At 35.1% G+C, this 25,756-nt stretch overlaps 1 protein-coding gene across 16 annotated transcripts in view; it reads right to left on the bottom strand.

The window, feature by feature from the left end:
- The window catches only part of TCF4 (transcription factor 4), a 366,815-nt gene that overhangs the window by 129,219 nt on the left and 211,840 nt on the right, over window positions 1-25,756 (bottom strand). For 14 of the 16 annotated variants that reach the window (XR_009630573.2, XM_060761283.2, XM_060761287.2 and 11 more), the window contains 2 exons: window positions 11,611-11,740; window positions 11,394-11,443 (listed from right to left, as the gene is read on the bottom strand). The exons of the other annotated variants lie outside the window; for them this stretch is intronic. Coding sequence is in view for 13 of the 14 variants with exons in the window: in XM_060761283.2 (XP_060617266.2) it covers window positions 11,394-11,443; window positions 11,611-11,740 (180 nt within the window). In the remaining variant the exon portion in view is untranslated. The remainder of the gene's footprint in view (window positions 1-11,393; window positions 11,444-11,610; window positions 11,741-25,756) is intronic. 16 annotated transcript variants of the gene reach the window in all.

The following is a 25,756-nucleotide window of genomic DNA, read 5'->3' as shown; positions in this document are numbered from 1 at the left end:
ACAAGAACATAGAATCAAAGAGTTGGAAGAGACCTCATGGGCCATCCAGTCCAACCCCCTGCCAAGAAGCAGGAATATTGCATTCAAATCACCCCTGACAGATGGCCATCCAGCCTCTGTTTAAAAGCTTTTTAAAAAACTAAACTGAAATAATGTGCAGCAAGATGTGCAATTTGGCTTCATTTCTGTTTTACCTTAAGTGGAATTACACAAGTATGTGTTCTCTACACTTGCAAGTGTGCATTCATAAAGACATTAAGAAATATATATAAATATTTAAGATTAAATGATCATTATTGTTAAATTATCAGAACAACCCCATCCTTATTAAGCAAGATGCAGATACTGTATAATACTGAAAACCATTTTTGGAAAGCTAATTGCTTTAAATAGATTGGCTTTCTAATATAATTGCTAGCTACATTATTTCAATACATATAACAACAGAAACTGTATATATTTAATGGCCACAACTTTTGTCCTGAAGAAACCCTATTCCTTGCATTACCTTTATTCCTCTGAAGAGGGAGTCTATGTTTAAGCAAAACTCAAAGCAGTAACACTGATGGACCTAAGTTACTACCGTATCTGCTGAAAAACTTAATAAAATTATCACTACTCCTCAAAGAGTCTTTGAAATGTACTACAGCACATTAGCTAAGCCACCAAGGCACCAATATCACACACTCTTGTATAAATGTTTTAATACAAAGAAACTATCATTGTTCTACAGGAAAAATACCATCAGTGTTCATTTTTAAAAATGCAAATGTAGACATTTCCTATCCTTGCAGAATTTTTCAAAAAGGCATTTAGATTCTTTATTGCCTATTTTTGATTGTCGGCAGAAGAACATTTTTCATAGAAAAATTGTGTGAAGGTGAAGGCGGTGAAAACACTCTATTTTCATTATAAACGCCCATTGGCCAGAATTCTTCAGTTTCCCAGGACCATGTTTGCCCACTGATATAATTACATATGCAATCACCCACACATGACTCAGCGGGGAGAGTAGAGACAATGTATGTTCAGTTCCAGCAGAGATGAAGATGATAGTCATTGAGAAAATTCTGCACTGATAGGAAACTGCAAGTTTGCATGTTATCTTTGTTCATAATGGCATTTTCCTTTTAAAAATAATTTTAAAAATACATTTCTGTTGTTAATATCCATACTGAATTATCTGAAGTAGTTGGTGAGCTTATTTTACTGTCGTATATATAGCTCTATGGATCCAGAACAGCAAAATTGTCATAATTGTACAACAATGAGGAATGGGAGGTTTACAGAATGCTTTAAATTGTATAAAGCTGCACTAGACAAATTATGGCCCCTATGTCATCCTGAAAAAAACCGATTCATAACTTATGTCTCAACTTGTTCCCCTGAATCAACTAAAGGTGTATCTACATTTGTCTCCACTAACCTCAATGGCTCAGTGCTATGGAATCATGGAAATTGTAGTTTTACAAGGTTTTAAACCTTCTCTTGCCAAAGAGAGTTATGACAAATCTCAGGATCTCATAGCATTGAGCCTTGGCAATTAAAGTGGTGTCAAACTGCATTAATTGTGCACTGTCACATGCATGTATTGTGCATTATGAAAGCTCACTGTGGATGGATTATAATTTTATTGGTTTAATTGAGGCATGTTTTACCATGTTTTTATTGTTGCTTACAAATTTTAGCTGTTGGAATTTGTCTGTTTTTATGTTGTAAGCCACCTTGAGTCTGCACGTGGAGAAAGGCGGGGTAAAAATATTCTAAATAAGATAAATAAAGGAAGAAATAATTCAAGAATAGTGCTTGCCTCTTCAATAAATGGGAAGAGTAAGAGAGAAAAATGCCACTGTACACACAGTTCTTTTCTTAGCACATAAATTAGTTTGGACTGCAGCCGGCACTATTTCCTTGGGGTCCCAGTTTTAGAAGCCGCTCTGGAAAGGCTATCAGTTACAGGTCTGTGGCTCTCAATTAATAATATTACATACCACATAAAATAGCATTTGAAAGATAGCAAATGACATCACTGAACTTACTGTTTATTGCTTTTAGCATTAATACACTGCAATTTATTCAGCAATATACAAAAGGAGAACTCAGGTTATACTGATCTAAAAACAGCATAAGAAGATAAGTAATTCATTCTTGTATCCTTTAAAACTCAAAAAGGCAACCATTTATTGTATGGAATTAGTTCACACTTTAATTCTTCTGAATAGTTAATTGCATTTTCCATTGATTTCCTAACTCCCTCTTTGATTTCAAAACTTCTTTCAGACAAAACATAGGTCAGTTATGTCCTCAGCATCCACCACAACCTTTGCTGAAATTTCACCAAATATATAATGGAATCTCAGCAGGATTCCTGCATGCACTCATTGACAGGACAGCTGTCATTTCCAACTGAAGTTACCCTGAGGACGTGGTGCTTCAGTAACAAATTGGTGCTTGCTGCACATTTCCAATTCTAGGGCAGCAGCATGGTTTATGACAATTGATGACACTGTATGTGCCTGGTGATATTTCTAGAAACATAGATCTTTGATTCCATTTATTGTAAGGCAGGGTTTGTGATGTATTTTTAGGAGGTATCATTCGATAACTGCCAACAACTATACTTTATTGATTGGATTGCTGAGGACAAAATAATGGAATGATCTCTGTGGAATTGAGTATCTGGATGCATTTCAATGTCTTTCAGTCCTTATTTTTGGAGTTAGCCAGAGTCTGACAATAAAACTGATTCCTCTGATCTGGATTTTGACTTATTATATTGTTATATATACTTAAAATACTTTGTTTTTATATTTCAGGGCAGTAAATGGGAGATCAGGTAAAACCAACATAAAAGATTAAAAACAGCAAGATTTTTTTTATTTCGTATCGAAAGCATTGCATAAATTAGTATAAAACTGATAAAAATAGAAGGAGCGCAGGAGGCTAAATATCTTTTGACCAAAAAAGGGCAACAGCAATGTCATTGTCTGTAGCCTCCAACAATTCTTCCTTTGTAAATGAGGCAGGGCATAGTGGACAAGCATACAGATGTAGAGTTGTCTGTTCTGCTCCACAGTCACACAAGGTATGGGATTCTTTTAGGTAAGCAAGAAATCATGAAAAGCATATTAAACGTTTATACACTAAAAATATTAAAACAGGTTTATATGATTTATCTCTACAGATTTACAAAAACTGTTAGAGCCCAATGGCTTTTATGTAAAATCACATTTGTAACTTGGTGCTAGAATGAAGGCAACACTGCTGTCAATTAAGCCTTGAAGGCAGAGGGTGTTATACAACTATGGCCTCATAGTAGATAAGTCCTGACACATCAACAATAGTACCCGTCTGCGTAGGGTCTTGGATTGGATATTGGAAACATAGTGTATCTGGTGTTTCGGTTCTTATCCGAGATCTGATTCCAGATGTAGGTGACAAGAAATTTCTACTTCTTATAAGAATAATGCTAATTAGTGGGGGAAATCTGAGAGGAAAACTATTTGCACACTGAAAATTAAGCTATTTTTCTTAATGTGTATGAGGAAAATCAAAATTGAAAGGACTTCCAGTGTTGAACATGAATCTCTACACTTTGACCATGTTACCACTGAAATATGGTTGCTACTTTATCCCACCCCACTCTTCCTTTCCTCAGATACTCTTTAACATTTATTTTGCTAGCAAGTATATGTTCTTTTCCACGCTAGGAATAGCTGTAGCTGTTTACTTTGGTTGGCAAAGGGGGAAGATTTTTCTTCAGTTTGTTTTTGAATATTATTTTCATTGAAATAACAAATTAATGAACTACCAACATTCACAATTTTCTTCTTATTCTGGATTTAACTATTTTAAGGTTTAATTAAATCCAAATGGAGACAAAAGTGAAAGTGGCAAATCTTCACATAGGTTTACATGTGGCATGCTTTTCAACAGGAAACTACAGAGGGCAATAACCGCTTGCATACTTGGAATGAAGTATCAATATGGAAAAGGCAATCCGTTTTACATCTCAGTAAAGTGGGTTGGTGGAAATAGCTTAACAATATACTAGTTAAAGCCTAATAAACTGAGGATGAATCTTGGCAAGCTGGAGATGTTATTGATGGGTGGTTTGTATGCCCAGTAACATATCCCTATATCCCTGTTTTGTATCAGATGGACCTTTCATAAATTATTAGGTTAGAAGCACTGGCATGAGGATAAATCCAGCTTTGGCACTGCAGACCTACTGACCATTATGACATAGAATTTTTTTTGTTATTGCTGTCTATATTCTGGTTAGTTCTAGATTATTATAATCTGTTGAACACAGGGAGACTTTTGAAGGCATCTTCAAAATGAACAGCAAGAGTTATTTATTTACTTTTACTTTTTATCCCATCTTTCTTTCACTATAGCAGTGGTTCTCAACTTGTGGGTCCCCAGATGTTTTGGCCTTCAACTCCCAGAAATACTAACAGCTGGTAAACTGGCTGGGATTTCTGGGAGTTGTAGGCCAAAACACCTGGGGACCCACAGGTTGAGAATCACTGCACTATAGGGATTAAAGGCAGCTTTCATATGGTACCTATACTAAAATAGCCTTCCTGGTTCCCAGTCCATTTCTGACACCAATTCAACAAATTGATGCTTTATTTTATAGATGTGCTATATTTAATTTTTATTTATTTAATTCCTATTCTGAATTTCAATGAGAGTGGAACCCAAGGAGGCTTAAAAAATAATACATTAAAATGTTTTTAACAATTTAAAACTATTTTAAATTCTATTATATACATTTCTAAATTTAATAAATGCACACACAGAAGTTAAAAGACCAATATCATGCCCAATAAAAAGCCTCCCTGCTCATACATTAAAAACTTCCTTATATTAAAAAGTCTTTGCTTACTGGTGAAAGGACAGCAGGGAGTAAGCTAATCTATCCTCCCATGGAAGGGCCTTCCAGGGGTTGGGAAGAAGCACTGAAAAACTCTCTTTTGCGTGACACATGGATTCAGGTACCACATCAATTTGTGTGATCATGCTGGGTCTTTGTGTAACACACTCCTCTGGATATCTGCATCTTACAATGTCATGTGAAGTACCTAAAAAGAGGGAGTCTTTTTGTTGTGGCCCCACATGTATAGAAGGTCTTTCCCAGATGGACTTGCTTTCTAGCTCCCATTCCACAATTTTAATGTCAGGGAAAGAACTTTTTAAAAGCTTGCCGAATTTAAACAGTATTTAAAAATCTTTGACAAAGTAACTCTTGGGCAAGATAAATTTGCAGTTATGATTACAGCATCAAAAATCTTGTTGGAGATGTTTGACAGTATGGAGTATAGAAACAGTAGCTATTGCCCCTACTTTCCCCCTGAATTGTATTATTGTAAGTTTCCCCTGTTGTAGGAGCATAAGGAATGGAGAGACTATGGATTCTATGGGTCTATGCCCTTCTCCCTACACCCAGAAATGTATCCCACTCCTGCACCTTTCAAGTGTTGACAACTGCTGGCAGATCAGTAAATTAAAATGCCTGTCACCACTTCTATGAGCAGACATGCAAAATGACCATGAAACACTTTAAGTTGCCCATCTAGAAATCAAAATGGAATTACACGTATTTTCTGAAAAAAAATCTTATGCTCACCTACTTCATTTTTTAAAAACAAAGAATGAAACACTTAAGAAGACAATAGTATATATGCAGAACACATTGATGTGCAATGCCTATGTTACGGATTTATATATATCTATATCACTATATATATATATATATATATATATATATATATATATATAGAGAGAGAGAGAGAGAGAGAGAGAGTTAATATAAATTTGCTCCATGATTTTAGAGAAATTGAAGTAATAAGTAGACGTTACACACCACAAAAAGTCTCAGTGACTGTTATGACTAGAATCATGCTTTTAAAATGGCTTTACGCAAAATGAGCAAGAGGAACTATAAGTTTTGAAAAGAAAAAATTGATAAAATACAGTGTCATTTTCCAGTGGGAAGAACACTGGCTTTCTTTTTTTAATGCAACATTTCCTTTTTTAATTTCAGATGGGTAAAAAAAGAGTCTGTCAGTAGAAGTATACTATTTCATGAGGATCATAAAAATATAAAAATGATTGTCAAAATATTATTTCAAATAGATGTATCCTCCAGCTATAGTGTTTAAAAATTGTAACATTCAATTGGGTTTAAAGAAACTGAGTTTCCGTTCACACAGTGTTCTACAAGAAAATTCTCCATGTCAGGTCTTGTTTTGTTTTGTTTGTTTTATCCCACTATTGAAATTCCATGACTTCATGCTCCAGATCCCTTAATATTAAGAGCTTTATTAATTAAACCACAGATATGGTCTTCTGTTCCGTTTAAGTTCAGAGATCTTATCTCTGCACCTGGACAGTCTTTTCATATAAATACAATACAACCAAATCACAGAGACCTTTATTAGATTTTCTGGTGCAGAAAATGAAAAAGACATTTGGGTGTGGAGAGTGTGTGAGAAACTTCTATACATTGTTAACTGTTCCAGATCGGCTCTCTGAAATTTGAAGGGGAAAAGTCAAACAAATCCAGTGCTTTGAAGAAGCCAGAAGCACACCTTTTATTCTAAATTTAGACCTTGTTTAGGATAGATAAACTGTAAAAAGCTGCCAAGGATCAGACATTATGCTTGAGTAGTCTGCCAAAGTTTTAATCTCTTTGTTTTCATTTTTTCCTAGTTCAAAGGAGGCCTTATTGCATCTAATAAAGTCATCTGCAGGGGCAGAAAACCCAGTCATCTCTAAATACTGTGTAGGATGGTGCAGGAAGAATATGGTATCCATTCATTTCAATAAATGAGATATTCAATTATTTTTCACACATATTTAGAACACTCACTTGAATCCAGAAAAAATAAAGAAAACCAAACATACAAAAGCACTGAACTGCTGAATTAAACAGCATTTTGCTGACAGAAATCTATTACAAGTCAAGTTCAGAAGAAGTCCCAACAGTCCAGAGATACTAGATCAATGCCAATAAATCAGAAGAATCTTGGCTTATTGTCAAGTCCAAACGTTCCTAATACTGTACATTTAAATATTTCATTGCTGACTTTTCAAAGGCTAATCCACATATTACCGTTTAAATACAGTGTATTCTTCAGATCTTTGGCCTCCAGATCTGCAATTTCCACCAACCACTGATAGTCACATCCTATACATCAAATGGTGCTAATTTGAATGCAAATGCACCAAAACATTCATATGCACATTACCATCATTTAAACATGATCAACCATTTTTTTTTTTGCATTCATAACAGCCCCAGAACCAAACCCAGCCAATCTGGAAGAACTATTGTATGTTGGAAAAATTTAAGAGCTATGTGGTATAGGTATTTCTCACACTAATGTGATAACATTGTGTTGAAAGAGATTGTTTATAACATCAATTGTTATGGTTGCAATGTTGATATTATCTGATATTTCTTCAGACAATTTTTAAAGCAAAATCAGTTCACACACCCAGTTGAGAAATATCATGTTAAAAAGTAATGCTCAGAACAATCTGGTAAACAATCCTAACTTGCTAAAATGTGATTTGCACCATCAGAAAAGTATGAAGATCCATGGAAGGTGCCAAAGAAGAAAACTACATAAAAAGTCTCATCAGAGTTTTTTCAGAACAACCATATAATTGTCGAAGGCTTTCATGGCTGGAATCACTAGGTTCTTGTGGGTTTTTTCGGGCTATAGGGCCATGTTCTAGAGGCATTTCTCTAGAGAAATGCCTCTAGAACATGGCCCTATAGCCCGAAAAAACCCCACAAGAACCTAACCATATAATTCACACCCATGGAAAATGTTGATGATCTTAGTAAGTTTTTTTTATTATTTGTAACTATAGTATATTTGTAACTATAGTGGTAAGAGAATCAATTTTCTATCCTTCCCACCTGCCTCCCTGGTCCATTCCAATTGGCCTCTAGCTCCTCACACAGCTGCAGAAGAATGGGAGCTACTACTATTTGCTTGTGTGCGGTCTTTGAGAAATGCAAGCATATAAGCACAGGTGCTTTTGTCCCATAAAATCTTCCCTGACTCTTCTGATCACTTGCTTTCAACAACAAAATCACACCTTTGGGAAAGTTTTCTTTTCTTATCTGTGAATACCATTTCTAATAGAAGAATATAAGTTATCAGACAACAGTTCCCATCACCCTTGGCTGGCTGGGGATGATAACATCTGGGGAACTCATTTGGGAAAAGATGTTATGGGATAAGAGCAGTTCCTGATTTTTTCAAAGAAATCTGAAAATCTTGAGGTGGTTTTGACACCACTGTTTGTGTCTGAAATGTGTAAAAAAATGGCAGGAAAATGAATACTAATGCGCTTCAATGTCTCATTCACATCCATTTGGAAGAAAATATTCTGGATGTTAGTCAGTTGTATAACTGTCTCAACATGTTATCTTAGTGTTGCAATAAGCAAATACACAAATAAGCACACCGCTTTAGTGATTAGCAGCTATCTCTATGCATACATCTTTTCAAAAATATGAGTAAAAACATGAACTTCATAATCAGTTTTAAGAACAGGTCATACTTCCTCAACTGAGAATAACCACATAAGCTTTCCCAGACTACTGGCGCTCCATGTTATGCTTTGTGCCATTGAATCAAACTGCTCCTAATTATGTGCATAGGAAGGAGGGATCTAGCAGCCTAATACTAAAACAGGACAATTCCGGGTTGTCATTTTCTAAATAAGCAAACAAATATCTTATCTCTCTGGAAAACATCATTATGTTTGGGGTTTTTTTTTCTGATTCTCCCTCTTTTCTCTTTCACTATATATTTATGGACATTTGTTATAGACATCTGTGCATTAACAAAATTCCTGAAACCCTTTATAAACAATCATATGAATATTCAGTGACAGTTTAATACCCATTTTAATAGAAAGAGAATATTTCCATTCTATCAGCTAAGTACAGTATAATCTGTTTAGTCAATTTATAAATGAATACTGTTTATCCAATATAATAGCATCATCTACCATAATGCGACAAGATGTATTATTTAAATATATTTTGCCCAGTTATGGAATACAACATTCATTTAGAGACCTCTGCTGTTTAGCTATATTAATATTATTTTTCTTTTAAAAATTGCTGTGTACTTTGGTATATGGCTTGAAGGTGAATAGCCCTGTGTTCAATAAAGGATAGCATTGGGATCCCCAGATCTTAATATATCTCACAAAATGTACTTCTGGTTGTGAATATACAAAAGAAACAGTTAGTAAAATGATTTGATTTTATTATTTCTAGTTTTTAATTAAATAACAGTTTTCATTGAAGAAACTAAATGGACTATGAATGAAACAACACTTATTTTCCAAAAACCAAGATATTCCAATTTATTTTTAAAAATTATGTGGAGGTAAAAACCAAACCCACAAAATGCCCTAAAAACGTAAACCCCAGCACTAAATTCTACTTTATTTTGTGCAAATATCACAATTTAATGAAAATACCTCCTCTACTAATGTTTATGAATTTAGATAGGATACTTTTATATGGTTAAGAAAAAATGCTTTATTGATGTGTAAGTGGTCAATGTTTTGAATGAAGACTTTCTAATCTAAACAGGTACTATAAAGTTAGTGAAAAGATATGTAAAAATGGGCACTAGAAATGCACATTAAATATACAGAGAAATATAATTTGAGCTACCACAATTAAAAACAAAATCATTTTCTAAATGATGAAAATATGACACTATGTTTTTTTCGCCTTTGAGGTGAAATAATTTTTGAAATAATTTTTGCAAATGGTACATGTACCGTCCAAATTCAGAGTTTAGACACGGGTGCAAGATACATATATATCACTTGTAATACTTCTTCCCTAATCTCTATAATAATGTTTGAGGGAAACAATTACTTCCCTAAAAACACAATTTAGAAGTACTTATGTGATATAGTCTTATATTAGCCCTTATTTTATCTCATATAGCCAAAATAGCCAAGTCAAATTTAGTTGCCAATTTACTATCTACTTGCCTAATATTTTTCAGCAATATGTGCAAGAGTTCAGATGTACTACATTTTAAAAACTGCTTTAATGAAACAAATTAATTTATCCCTTTAACTATTGAATCCTTCTTGGTCAACAGAACTAAAATTATGCTAAACTAAAGCTTATGAGCACTAGCATGTTTTTTCGCTAGTAAAAAAAATCCCAGAAACTTAACAATGTAATAACAGAAACAGGGGCTAATTAACTTTAGCAAACTTTTGACAACTTTAAAATTGTCAAGCTACTTTTCCTGAGTCATTTTAATTATTTATAAGGTAAAAAACAAAAATCATGCACATTTTATTTTGATTTGAAATATTGTATCTAAAAGTCTATCTACGAGTACTGTTTCTGGCTGATTCAACATTTACTTATGTGATTGCTTTGAAGTAAGATTGTACTTCATTGCAAAACTGACTTCTTTCTTCACAGTATAGTACAAATAACAATGAAATCAAATAGTACCAATTTAAATATAAAACTATTTTTGGCCTTATTTCAGTACAAATTATTGCTATATTTTATTTTTAAATTCCTCTAGAAAGTCGTTAAAATGGCATATTATATTATTACATTATTTTTAAAAGGATGTGTAACAAAAACCAACTGGTATATTCACAATCTTTTCTACACAAAGCAAGCATCACAAAATGTGAAGAAATTTCGATTGCAAAAATGGTTTAAATATGTGTAAGTAATTAATTAGGATATTATCAGAATATTTCTAAAGCAGTGGGAACAATCAGAACATTAATTGTGTCTTCATTTATTACTGTATCCCATAATTCCTTTCGTAACACCTGGAGTCAACTGGTTGACACCTGGAATCACACACACTGAGAGAGCATTTGTGCAGGTACATTTACAGCTTTAATTCAAAAACTTCAGTGGAAAATGAAGATGTCTTTCTTCTATTCTGGGCTCAGACCCATGTTAATGTTTCATAAATCCTCTCCACAAATCTCTTTTAACATGCAAATCCATAAATCAGCATAATACTGACAAAGAAGTTAACCAGCACGTGAAACTAATGTGCATCCTATCTGGAGATGGATACTGGTAAAACTATTGAAATTAGAGGCACTATTCCAAAGTTTCTTTTTATACAACAAGTAAATAAATAAATCCAAATGAAAAATATTCATCATCAGTCCTCTTACTCTTTTGGTCACAAGAAAACATTTCATATAGTTGTCGTTTCATTTATCACTAATACAAATAAGACAGGAAAGGATTTGGTGTAATTTGTAAAACAATACCAACAGTACAGCTCTTCTTAAAAGAAGCAATGAGAATGCAAATACTGAGATAGAGAAGAAGTACTTACTGAAGATGGTAAACCTGGAGGAACCTTTCGAACTTTCTTTGTTTGTACTTCTGAAAGTAGGAGACAGAGTGGGTATAAGACGTATGCTTGCAGCAGTCTCTATCCCTGTCAGTTACATCCAGATAGCTCAGCATTTCTCATGGATTTCTTATTGATTACCATGAGATGAAAGTTCAGTTTACAAATGTAGAGAAAGAAGTAGCATGAGGTAACTTACCCACAGAGGTACTGTGCAGAGGCCTCCTTCGTGGGTTATTGCTAGAATACTGATAGTACTGAGAGCCAGGTTTGGTGGGTGAGAGAGCACCGGGGTTGCCCATTTCCATGTCACCTCCGAGGAGACTTTGCTGGAAGATTTTGGGGGGAAAAGTATTGTTACATCAAATGTCCTCTTAGCTCTTCTACACTCATTTATATCAGAGTTGATATATATATATATATCGTATATGTAAACTAAAGCATAAGCCCAAAATAAATTTCTAAACTTTACAATCAGATATTCAAAACAGTTCCTATAAAATTAATTTTCTTCACATCGAACAGGAGTACAAAATTATCCTTATTGTTGGGGAAATAGTGAAATATCTGAAACAACTCTCTAGTTATTCTGCCCTAAGGAAATCGCAGCTGAAAATATGAACTTTTTGGGAACTTTACTGAGCACAAAAATCTCCACCTGTTTCTTTAGCTTATTCTAGGTGAACAAACTGGTGTTTTTTTACAATTAACATAATATTTTACCATGAGAATTATTTCCTATAAAATTATTTCATCATACAAAAATAGTTCTTAATCACCTAATGGAAAACATTTGTGCAAAACATAACTAAGTAAGAAAGGTGACTAAAAGTTAGTAAAATCTGGTAATCAGGTACATAACACATGAATAAGATGTAAATATAAAATCAGGCATTGCTAAAATAAACCAGTGCTTTGCTAAAACCCATGGGGACTGAGATGCAGACTATTAAAACTAACACAGAGAACTTCATCAAAATACTTTAAGATCATTCCCCTTATAGTATTAAGAAAGAGAGCATCCACAAATCCGAAATGTCTTCTGAATGGATAACAGTTGTTACTAAACTGGAAGAAATAGTATCTAAGCACAGCATGGAAAAAGCAAAGACTGTCGTTTTCTAAAAATTCTACTGCTATAACTACATAGAAACTTACCCATAATATATAAATCCCCTGATTATACTCTGCATTGGATTCATTGTTCTTTTAATTTTTCTGATGTGCAATAAAACAGGTGCAGATACTACCATTTATATGATGAAGAAATTTTCCATTTAATAAAGAAATTTTAAAATTAAGTACCCAAAAATCTAACTTTATCGTTACTTGTAATCAACTTTTACTGACTGAACTAATTACTGTACTTGATAAAGTACAGAATGTGTTTTCCCTAATCTAAATTCTAATCACCATGTCACTCACAACAGACTTAGTAATGCTTCACTAACACACTATTCACATGCAAAACACTCTAAATAGGCCAATTATGACTCTGCCCCTGTTCCCTGGTTAACCCGCTGAGAACTGAAAAATTTCACAAGACAGTCACCAACTAAAACAAAGGCTCCTTGTTTTAAATTAAGACAGTCTTTTTGAGTCTTGAATAGCTCAACAAAGTGCCACGTCTTCCCGTGAAAGCAGTTGGTCAAATATGACTCATGAGCTGGAAAATACTTTGCAAAATAAAATAAAATAAAATCTACATACACAACTTTTTTTCATCTTGGGGACGTATATTAATTTCGTATCCTAGAAACGCAACTGGAAAACTGCTAATGAATTATCTGATATTTTTAGGATTTTATGTGGTGTCTGATCTAGTTTCTAACTTTTTGCAAAAAATCCGAAAGAATAAAATCTTTACACATACAGCTTTAAAAATGTGAAAGTGCTAAATTCAGAAATTATTTGGTAGACAGTTAAAAGCTGATAAATAGTAAGAAATTAGGGATCAATATATGTTAGGAGGGGAGACTTCAGGCAGATTAAAAATTGTTCATAACTATGGGAAGAAGAAGATTTCATATTATTTCAGCAGTCAGTCATAAACAAAATGATATAAATTACAAGGTATTTACTCATTCACAATTTTATGTATACTATAGAACTAAGACACATAGAAAATTTAAAACCTGAGCATGGAATGTCTTAAATTATCTCAATTCAGACATAATGCGTAATTTATACATTTTCTTGATTCAAGTGATTTCTACCAAAACACACATGTACACTCACACTATCCAATATATTATGATATTATGCTTCCCATTCATTTACTTGCGTTACAAAATACTTCACGACCAAGTTGAAAAGAAGGTTCAGGGGAAAACTTCTGGCAGTGATAACAGAATTAAGCAAAAAACAAATGCTTAATTGATTTTTGAGTTTTCCTGTTACTTCTCACAGGTAACCACATTTACTGCTCAATACTTCCATTGTCAGAAAATTACAAGGTACTTCCTAAGTATGAAGTCTGGAGTAAGTAAACCAGCTTTAAACTGGAGGTCTATGAGGCTTCAGAAATAAAAACACAGCCTTTAAAGTAAGATACTAAGTACTACCCAGAGTTCACTCAAAAGCAAGCTCCAGTGAGACCAGTAGAATGAATGACCAAGTCACAATGGCTAGGGTTTTAGCTGAAGATTTTGAGCAAGATAGCATGACAATAAAAGCAGTTACTTTAAAAGATGTACATGGAAATAAGGATTTTTTTTTGTAAGGAGCCATAATAGTTGCAGTTATAGTAGTTTATTAATGTTTAGACCTTAGGCCATTTGTATACAAACTAAATATTTATTATATATATGATATAAAAGTGAAACAATATTAAAAGACTTAATAAAATAAAATAAACTTCTAGAAATCTTTAGTTTTAATTTAATACATAAGAATCAGGTATGTGTGCAAGTGTATAATGCATATATATACAAGTGTGCAGGAAGGGTACTGTCTCTCCTTTCAAGCTTGTCAGATAAAAGTGCCTCTAATTTTGTCTTTATTTAAGCCTTTGTTTTTCATTGAAACAGCTAACTCATTCTTCTGAGGGAACAAAACATGCATTTATGTGCTCTTCTGGGGGCTCCTCTAAGTACTCCACTGCGGAGGACTAAAATAAATATATATCTAGTCATTCTGAGATACTTGTAAATGGAACAAGAGGCATTTACTATTGTTCATTGCTAACATCTTTTTGTTGAAGGAGAAGAAGGAAGGAAAATCATGAAGCTACAATGTCACATTTAGGCTTTATAAACTTTTATATCAAATAGTATAGATTTAACATCTGTAATTCAGACTGGCTTTGGAAACTAACTTTTAGAGATGCCAATTTTCTCTGATAAGGCTGCAAGGATTTTCATTTTCCACCCATTGCATATACTATCATTTCAAGGATATAATTGTGTCTCATCAGCATACAGTCAAGATACCGAACATATTAACACATTTCAAAGGTAACTACTGGGATTTTTAAGTGGCATACACTGAGAGTTGCTTTAAGTGCATTCTAGGACTTGGTCTTTTTTAAAGCAATCTCTTTGACAGGCAGATTCCCACAGCACACCATAAACTCTGCTCAGTTTTGAAAAATAGATTTGTCATTCAACACAATGCAAGAAGAACACGTCCAAAACTTCCTTAATCATTCAGAAGGTTGTGACACTTGCAGGAGGAAAACAAACACACTTCCTTAACTACTACTGCAAGACACTCAAGTGGAAGACACAAGGCAATTTCCAAGTAAAAAAAAATGGAAATAAACCAACAAGGCCACAACCTGAACTGGTTTGAATTTACACAAATACATCATCAATATCAAAAGGAGGATTTGAGGAAGAAAAGACCAATTCCATCAAACTATTACACACAAGAAATAAACAACTATCCAAAAGGTATGCCCTGCTGCTAAAACTACACAAAGAAAATGACTATATAAAAAAAATCTGCTAAAATGAGTCAAACATATTGGCCGTACCATTACTCTAAATGAGTGGAAATGCCTCTGTAAAGTAAAAATGAAAATATCCAGAAATTACTGTTGGAAAACCTAAATGTTCCACCTGTAAAAATAGCCAAAATGCAGCCACAATTAAAATGCCTCTTGAAAATGTAAAAAACCACCAAAACAATTGTTTTTTCATATGTGGTAGTCCTACAAGAAGGAAAAAAAAGAAAAAAAAGAAAAGAAATTGGATTGAGATCCATAAAACTAGAGAAAAAGTATAAAAACTTTAAATACCCATGCATCCAGAGGCATTACCAGGCATAACAGATAGATCACTTTTGAAGTCATATGACAGATTTTTCATTCTGATGACAACTGCAACAAGAACTGTGTATGCGTGGACATGGGAACTAGAAGAAACAACAAAAATGGAAGACTAGATAGTAAAAGTAGCTGAAAAAGAAAAAAAATGATATTTCGACAAGATATCTTCCAATAAAAGACCCTTCAATATTAAAAAAAGACTGAGAACCCTTCAAAAATTTCCTGGAAGAAAATTCCAACATGGGGATTTCATGTATAAAATGTTAATCTATTGCATTATATTTTACACAATGAACTAGATAACAAGGAAGCAGCAAAAATTCTTGTATTGTCGAAGGCTTTCATGGCCAGAATCACTGGGTTGTTGTAGGTTTTTCCGGGCTATATGGCCATGTTCTAGAGGTATTCTCGCTTGACGTTTCGCCTGCATCTATAGCAAGCATCCTCAGAGGCAGTGAGGTCACTACCTCTGAGGATGCTTGCCATAGATGCAGGCAAAACGTCAGGAGAGAATGCCTCTAAAACATGGCCATATAGCCCGGAAAAACCTACAACAACCCAAAAATTCTTGTGTATATGAAAGAAAGGTACGCAAAAATTTGATGATATATTTCAATTTTTTAAAGGCAAAAATGAACAAGGTCTTTGAGACATCAAATGTCACTGGACTCTCGAAAGAATAATAAAGGCTGACTGCAATCTATCTTATGCACACACAAAAGACACTCTAGTATTGCATTCACTATGGATCAATTCAAATAGTTGATTCTCACTTTAAAACTCTGAGCAGCCTAGGAATTGTGCACAGAGTATATTGGCACTTTCCTTTTGGGGTGAAGCAGCTAACTATCAGAAAGCAGAACTTTTTCCTTACATACCTTCCAGCTATGGGGCTATCTCTATAAAGATGCCCTGCTAAAGACACCAAGTGAATAAGAGGACTCTTCGTTGTAATAACTATCATTATATTGTAACCTTAGCTGATCTTAGCTCCTGTTTTATCACTTGCTATTGCTATATTGATCTTTTTCCTAAATAGCTGTTTGCAGCTAATACTATTTTATATGACATTTCTAAGTGTTAAATTCATGCCTTGAAAGCTGTCTTGACTCCCTTAAAATTAGAAAGGTAAAAGCATTTATCTTTGCAAGGAAAGGTAAATACATTGTTGGAAATCAAACCTTCCATGTTTAAAAGGTACTGTATTCCAGTGAAGGAGAATAGAGAAATGAGGAGAGACTGTCCTTCTACTACTCAAAGGGTCTTATATAAAGAGTTCGGCTTATTCGATCTCTTTATATAAGACATAACTTTTGCTTCCATTTGCCAGCAGTTTTAATATATTGGAATGCATTCAATTATTTATGGAGAGCATCAATGTGCAGTGCTTTACAGAGTTCTAGAGGACAAGTTTCTGTCACAAAACTATAAATCATTTCAGGAGCTCATGCAGAATATGACTACATTTCCAAATCTGATCAATAGAGAAAGATGACTGCGTTAACATGCAGAACACTAGCCAAAGCAGAGATGGGTAGCACATTGCTATCCAGATGTTGATGAACTACTGGTCCCATCATCTCTCTTCACTAGTAAGGCTGGGAAATAAAGAGAATTGGAGCCCAACAATTTCTGGAGGGTCGGATTCCCTAGCCTTGAAGTTGGGAGTAAGTCTAGCATCTGTAAGTACAGGCAGTCCCCAAGTTACAAAGAAGTTAGTGTCAGTACATTTGTTCTTAAGTTGAATTTGTTTGTAAGTTGGAACACAGGTACATTTTTAAATTTAACTCCAGCCATACACACAGACACAAAGAGAGAGGGGGGAGAAAGAGAAAGAGAAAGAGAGTGGGTTTGGATAATATGGGGAAATGTTAACACCCCTGTGGTGGTTTTTTTGGGGGGGGGGTTGCTGTCCATGTTCAAAAGATTCACCTCACTTTCTCTCCCTGTGATAATCGAATTTGGAAAAAATAGCTTGTTATGGAAACAAGCATTGGTGAGAAAGCTTCTATGGAGATACCTTTACCCCATGATAATGCTTTCAAGAGTAAATTTCCCTTCCGAGGGGTAGATTTCTCTCACTTCCTGTTGTCTCATCCCCGTTCTTAATAATGAGTCATTACTAAGTCAGATGTTTGTAACTTTGGGGCTGCCTATACTACATACTCAGGCATTGCAATATCCATATTATTTAGTGGTATTCTGTATAATTATTTTTCGATCTGAAGTTCATACTTCTATAGTTTTTCTATATTAAACAGCTTGTAATACTGTTAAACAAACTATAATTCTACTGTTAACAGTCTGCAGTGGCAGGAAAACAACTTCAATGAAGAAGCTCTACTCTCAGATTCCTTCTACAATTCTCGTTGTAAGGTAAAGTTTTAATTTAAAAAACAAAGGAGTAACTCTCACAGCTTACAAAATAATGTTTCTCATCTAAGTGTTAACAAAATTAATCGAACAAAATTAATCTTTTTAAGCCAGAGTAGCACTTCAATTTTATACAAACAGAAACATTTTAAGCATAAAGGTTGGAAAATAATCCCACCACCAACTATAATATTTAACCTCAATTACAAATATGATTAGGGTTAAAACAGGATGGGAGGTGCTGATCTGAATAAATAATCAAAGAAAGAAAGAAAGAAAGAAAGAAAGAAAGGAAAAACAGGATAAGTGAAGTATTTGTGAGTAAAGGTCTTTTGAGTGGACTTCCTGGATACATTTCCACTCTATTCCTCTATCACTTTTATTAAATTGTGATCAGATATCAAACACTTCTTCATGGGGATGGAGAACAGAGAAAGAGGAGTCTTAGATGAAACCAGATTATGCTCCTTTTCTGAACACTTGCCAAATGTTTGTAAATTGAATACATGTTTGGGCATTTCCGCACTCAAACAGCTGCAGTTCTACACTACAATCACAAACCTATGTGATCTATAGTGACTCTGGGCCATATGTTCCTTTCTACTTGAGCAGCAAAGAAAGCAGAATGGCCTAAAGGCTCAAAGAAATGGTGTGTGTATTTATGTGTGCCGCAGTGAAAGGTGGATGTCTTGTAGATTTCTCCTGTGTTATATTGCTGCCACGAGAACGTGCAACATTCATTTGCCTCTGTGTTCCTGTCTTATGAAAGGCCACATGCAAGTAGAAGTTTTGGCAAACACCTCTTCAACATTCCATCTTCGTTTTTCAAAGGCATCAACAGTCTCTGTGTCATATATCTGTTATTCTCGGTACATGCAGGGAGGGAGTTAGTGAGGACATGATAACAAGAAAACAAAAAGTGCATGAAGTTAGACTTGCAAATCAAGTTATGGTTTTTTCCCAGCTGTAGGCTTGGTGAATAAATGGGTCAACCTACGCTTTATAAAAAGAATCTACTAACCAGACAGTGTTTTATCATGCCATTCTCTAGCACATACTGACTAGATGAAGCAAAATTATACCATACTTTATCATATAGATGATTATGATTATTATTACTTCTTACCCAATTCTCGCAGCTCGAGGTGGGGTACAACATCACTAAAACACATAATAATCTAAAATATTCTATAAAATATTAAAACATACTTCTACAAAATACATATCAAAATACACAGAACAAAGATTGAAACATAAGACACAAGTTTAAATCCATGATTAAAACTGACTGGGTAGGCCTGCTGGAAGAGATAGGTCTTTAAATGTGTTTTAAATTTGGACCATTCATTTAGCTATCAGAGCATTTCTGGTAGGTCATTCCACAGTCTTGGGGCAGCCAATTAAATGGTCCTCTGGGTGATGACCACCAGTCAAGTTCTGTCTGGCTGGAGTAGCTGCCCCCACCCCCAGGCAATCCACTAGGTAACCTGGATCCATTGGGCTTTAAAAGTCACAACAAACACTTTGTACTTTGCCCAAAAACTAAGTGGCAGCCAGTGGAGTGATTTTAGTATGGGTGTAATATGCTCCCTCCTGGATGTTCCTGTAATCAATCAGGCCACCATATTTTGAACCAGCTAGAGTTTTTGAACTTGGTACAAAGGTAGCCCAATGTAAAGCACATTGCAGAAGACTAACATTGAGGTGATCAGTGCATGTACTATCATCTTTAGGTTCTCCAAATCTAGGAAGGGTGCAGCTGGTGTATCAGTCAAAGCTGATAAGCATTCCTGACCATCGCATCTACCTGAACTGAAATTTGGAGAGATGGATCCAGGAGCACTCCCAAGCTGCGAATACATTATTTCAGGAGGAGGGTTAATATACCTCCTTTCCCTGATTAGAGCCCTTGATGGTAAGCCCTTTTCAGTTTCATTTTGTTTGTTTTCTCTCTCATCCAACCCAATATCTAATCCAGGCATTCATTCAGAGGAGACACACTATCCTTAACTGAGGCTGTTTTTGAAGGCATGGTGAAATATATTCGGGTGTTATCAGAATACTGATAACACCCCACCTCATATCTCCAGATGATCTATCCCAGCAATTTCATGTAAATATTTAGAAACATTTGGGATAGAATGGCACCTTGTAGGATGCCATATAACAGCTCCCTTTTTTGAGGAGCAGCTATTCCTAAGCACCCCCATTAGGGACCTGCCTGAGAGGTATGACTTGATCACTGCAACACAGTAACTCCAATCCCCAGTTCCCCTGAGGTGTTACAGAAGAATACCACAATTGTCGGTATCAAAAGCCGCTGAGAGGTTAGAAGTACCAATAAGGACACACACCCCTTGTCAGTGTTAAGACAGAGATTATCCACTAAGGTGACCATAGCAGTCTCAACTACATATCCTGCTCTGAAGATGGTTTGAAATGTGTCAGTGCTATGTCAGTAGGTGTACAGACTTCTTCTAATCATAGAACATCACAAAGAAAGCAAAATATACATTTAATTCTATCATGGCAGACCACATGGCATCCATTGTGGAAGACCAGATTCTTACTCAAAATCAATCCCAAGATCAGTAAAACATATTAATAAGAGTGTTATGAAAAATATTTTACGTGTTTCAAACAGAATGTCACGTTCTATACATGGGACAGCCCTGTTCATTTTTTTACTTAAATACAAAATTCATGAGCATGGGCTAGCCCACAATATTGTACAAATGAACAGGTTTCTCAAGTCTGTCCATTTTACATGGAGACCTGAAGAAAGAACCAACACAAATCAGGGAATACGCATGCATTTCTTGTTAAGATATCTTGTCTTAACAACATGGCACCAACAACATGATCAATCATAATCAAAACAAAAGAAAACAAAACCGTAAACAGTCAGGTATGTTTACAGGAGAGGGTTAGTTGTTACTAAGCTAAACAAAACAAAATTAAATTGCATTTATGTTAGAAGAAGAAACAATGTAACTATTAGCTTGATGTTAAATGACAACTGGAATACACTAAAAGCCTCACAAGAATGAAGTGGGAAAATGCTGACCGTGATTTTAAACACACAAACACACACATGTACTTGTCCCTCCTTTGAAGGTGGGAGAGCAAGAAACAGCTTCGCTGAATTTTGTAAACTTCGTTTTTCATTCATCTGACCAAGACCCCTTCTCTTGGTTTCCCTTCTTGCTTTCCTCATGATCTCATCACCTTATCCCTAATTTTTCTTTAGCTTACCGATTCCTGTGTGGATTCCATCAAAATTCTCAAATGTAAAACCTTCAAAATTAAATTTCCTGAGACCACTGGGGAGTCTGTGTTCTAAATTTTGTATAGAACACAGATAAACTATCTGGCTGTAACTAAAACTACTACATTCAAAGCTATCCTTAGTAAGTCTTAAAACTGTAATGCTGGCATTAAATAAGCTGTAGTCTCTATTCAAGAACTAAAAGGAGTTGTTTGGATCTTATAACTTAAACCCTATTGCAATTCCAGAGTGGCTAATGAATAGCAAAAATCTTTTTAAAAATATCAAAGAGAATTAGGCTTTGGGTATAGAATAAGCTGGAAAATGTAGAATTTCTTGGCTCTTTAGCAATGTATCTCATTTACTTAATTAATAACTGAATTAATAACAATGCTGGAATTAATGTTAAAATTCCAATTTAAACCAATCAAGTCAAAAAAAATTTTAATTACGCTATCCTTTTTTTTAACATCTTCAACTTAACTGATAATTTAATTGATTTTAATGATTTAGTTCTTTCTCCATACAATATAAACACACATACATTCAACGGAAGGGGGACATACCAGCAAGAATAACAAGAAACCAAACCAATATCACCCACCTCATTTCTAGAAACACCTAGAGTAAGGGCTCAAATGTTGAACAATCCTTATAAAACTGGCACATGCAGTAAAAGACAGTCATATAAATCCAAAAAACAAGTTGACTTATATATGTGGTATACAGCTAAGTCTGTCCTATTTTCTTATTCAAATGATGCTGGTAGTTGAAGTCTATAAATATAACTTCCCCAAAGTTTTCCTTTATGACCCAAAACATTTACTTATTCTCTTTTTCCTCCAAATTTGAAGATCCTTAAATGTGCTCCATAAATTCTGAGAGAAATACAACAGTTCTAATCAAAGATTCATCTTTCTCTCTTGAATCATCAAGTCATTTTTGAAGCCACTTTATTGCTGTTTTATGGAATTGCACTGGTCCAGTGTACTACTGCAGAGATGAACACATCACCCAAACAAGGTGAAGAATCTATGGTATTTGAAGTGTACATGAAAATAATACATGTTTGTTGGGTTGGAAAGACTAGAAATGCAAAATTATTGACCTGCACAAATATTGGAACCTTCCAGAGTATTGGTTGCAATTCATATCACTCTACAAGTCCTGTCTTTTCACTCAAATCAGAGCTGTCACACCAGTACTTGCTTTGCCCAAACTCACCTCTCTTCTGCTTTTTAGGTCTGCACAAGCATGATGCACAAAAACAAATCACTGTGCCAATGTGCGGATTTTACAAATCTGAATTAATGGCACTTCTACCAGGAAAGTCGCTGAAGCAGAAATATTCATGGTGGAATGGAAAAGACCACAGATGGAACAGGTCTTTTTCTTATCCAATACAGCATTTTATCATTGAAGAAACCCATTTAAAATAGCCTTTACAAGATTTGCCTTTTCTTGGGCCTCTGTGTTGACCTGATTTCTCTAGGATCATTGTAACAAGGCTAGACCCCTTCTAATATCAAACAAATGCAATCTGGTTTCTGACCATGGATAAAGAAATGCCATGAACCTCTGACAAAATGTACATGGTGAAACAACTTTGATAAGAAAGGTTATGTCAGGATATAATATTAGTAAATGTAAAAAGGGACATTGTGGCACAAAACGCACAATGAACTACTCTCTATTCCAAAGCTGTAGTGGTTTGGGGAAATAACAGTTGTGAAAAGACATAGGTTAGCTTAGGTCTATGGCTGAGTACTGGAGTAAATCCTGTGCTGGTATGAGTAGACACCAGAGAGTGAAGGTTCTTGGAAACGTTATAAATGACTTCATTAAATATGAAAAAATGATAAATAACATTCTGTAAGGGAAATATGTAGCTGTGATGTTCAGCCAGAGGAGAATTACTTCACCAACAAAATTTCCATGGGATAAAATAGTCATGTCCCTAATGTCTAACAGGACTAGAACCACCAATATGTTTTGTCAAGATAGAATCTTTCTCCAAAATGAAAAGGCAGTACTCTAAGTAAAGCATCTTTTGGAAGAAGAGAGGAAATCTTATCTTGGAAGCCCTAAGAAGGTTGAACTTAATGGAAAGTTCCAGTTAGCAGTAAGATATGAAATGCTATTCCATTCAAAACACTTTTAATAAACAACTTCAAGGTATCAGTGGTTGTGTTCTCCTAAGCTGGTAGGAAATAAAAACAGATGCCTAACCTGTATGAGCTCAGAGGTTGCATAAATGCAGTTCTTCAACATTACTCAACAGTCTTTTCTCTCATTTTTGACTTTGTAGGTGAGTTCAAACTCTTGGCAGCCTTTGTGTAATCAGCTATGGGATTCAATGTAACTATGCCAATGTTTACTCACACTACAATAAAAGAATCATGACCTAAGTATGAAAATTAAATATAGATGGTAAATCTTACTGCACAATGACACTGCCTGTGACACCTTTAACTACCTCCGTGGAGAAGTAGATATCACATTCCATTGTCGACATCATCAAACAATGAGTCACAACCAACAGTTTTGCTTCACAAATGATTATGGGCTAAGTCATTACACCACACAAAAAGCTCGCCTGTTGCAAATTTTTGTTTCTTCATGGGGTTGAAAAAGTGCAAAGGTGTTTGTGCTGTCACGCACTGGGCCTGTGAAAGAGTCTGAAGACAGGACGTGTTTTCTGAATGCCCAACGGGATGCCGAGGGTGCCTCGGCTGAGAGGCCTTCGGATTTCCCCACACAAAGTTCTTTTAAAGACTTAGAAAGTTCAACAAAGGTTTTATTGTTGCTTAAATCTTTAATATATCCAACAAATACTTCAAGGCTTTGAATCAACTGGTGGCTTGCTTAAATCCACAAGGGACAGGCAACTTTATTCATAAACTGTTTCTTCCTTCTATAAGGGAAATCCTTGACCCCTCCTTGGGCAATCTATATTTAGGCTTTGCTGGCATGGGGCCCCTACACCCGGTTCCAATTTGCGTTATGCCTGCTGTGAGAGGTCCTTACCAGGCCAAAGTCTCTGTGTAGATTTACAAGAGGAAAGAAGTCCTTTGTTTCCCAGCAAAGGCTAGCTGAAAACCGTGGAGCTGTATTTCTCCAGCAAAGAGCTGGCTGTGGAGTTGTGGAACTAAATTCCCCAACAAAGGCTAGGCTGTAGTTCTCTGTAGATCTGTGGAACTGGATCTCCCCAGCAAAGCTGTAAAAGATGAAGCTTTTTACAGATGAAACTGATTCACGTCCTGTACGAAAGGCTTCTCTGTGTGAACTGAACTAAAGGTTCCCCTTTTCCCTCCTTAACTCAGAAAAAGGGCCGGAACGAAAGAACATAATGATAATGGATGGGTCATTGGCCCTATTATTGCAAACCAAGGGAAGCCACCTTATTGCAAGATGCATGGAACTTTGGAATACATGCAAACACTCAATAGAAAGGAAAAGAAGTTGGAGCGCCTGGTACAGCCGTACAGTGTTCTAAGTACTTTGCCAGAAACATTCAGGACTGACAAGTGTTTCAGTGACACCAGGTTTGACAAACATGAGGATAATTCCATTTCCACTATGGTCAGGCTCATGGATCTAAAAGGACATGTATAGTTTCAGTGCCATATAACTTTCTCCACACAGCTATTAGCAATATTAAAAATGATGATGATGATGATAAATACCGTGGGACTATCGAATCCAGACTGACAAATTTTGGAACACAATACACCCGACATCATGATTGTGGAAAAGAAAAAAAGTCTGGATTATTGATGTCGCCATATCAGGTGACAGCTGCATTAAGGAAAAACAACAGGAAAAGCTCAGCCGTTATGAAGATCTCAAAATCAAACTGCAAAGGCTCTGGCATAAACCAGTACAGGTGGTCCCAGCGGTCATTGGCACACTGGGTGTCATGCCAAAAGATCTCAGCCAGCATTTGGAAACAATCAACACTGACAAAATCATGATCTGTCAACTGCAAAAGGCCACCTTACTTGGATCTGTGCACATCATTCGGAACTACTTCACACAGTCCTAGATGCTTGGGAATTTTTTGACTTGTGATTTTTTGATATGAAATCCAGCATATAGATCTTGTTTTCAGATCTCATTTTCTGTGACATACTGTGGTTTTGTGTCAGAATAATAATAATAATAATAACAATTATTATTATTATTATTATTATTATTATTATTATTATTATTATTTATTACCTGCCTCTTCCAAATGGCTTGAGGTCAGGTGCAACATGGTTAAAACAAACAAAAAATAGTAGAAGGTCCGGGGCATCTTCTGGGTTTCTAGTTAGTATCTCCTTGATGCTGAGTGACTAATCAGCTGCCAGCATTCTTCTCATTGCTAGTCAACCTAAAAATTGGCAGCCTTTCTAGTTTGGCAAAAGCAGCAAGAGAAGAGAATGGTGGAAT

The sequence above is a fragment of the Anolis sagrei genome, chromosome 2 (assembly GCF_037176765.1).
Source record: "Anolis sagrei isolate rAnoSag1 chromosome 2, rAnoSag1.mat, whole genome shotgun sequence".
NCBI lineage: Eukaryota > Metazoa > Chordata > Lepidosauria > Squamata > Dactyloidae > Anolis > Anolis sagrei.
Note: the sequence above shows the minus strand (reverse complement) of the source record. Positions and strands in the feature narration are given on the sequence as shown.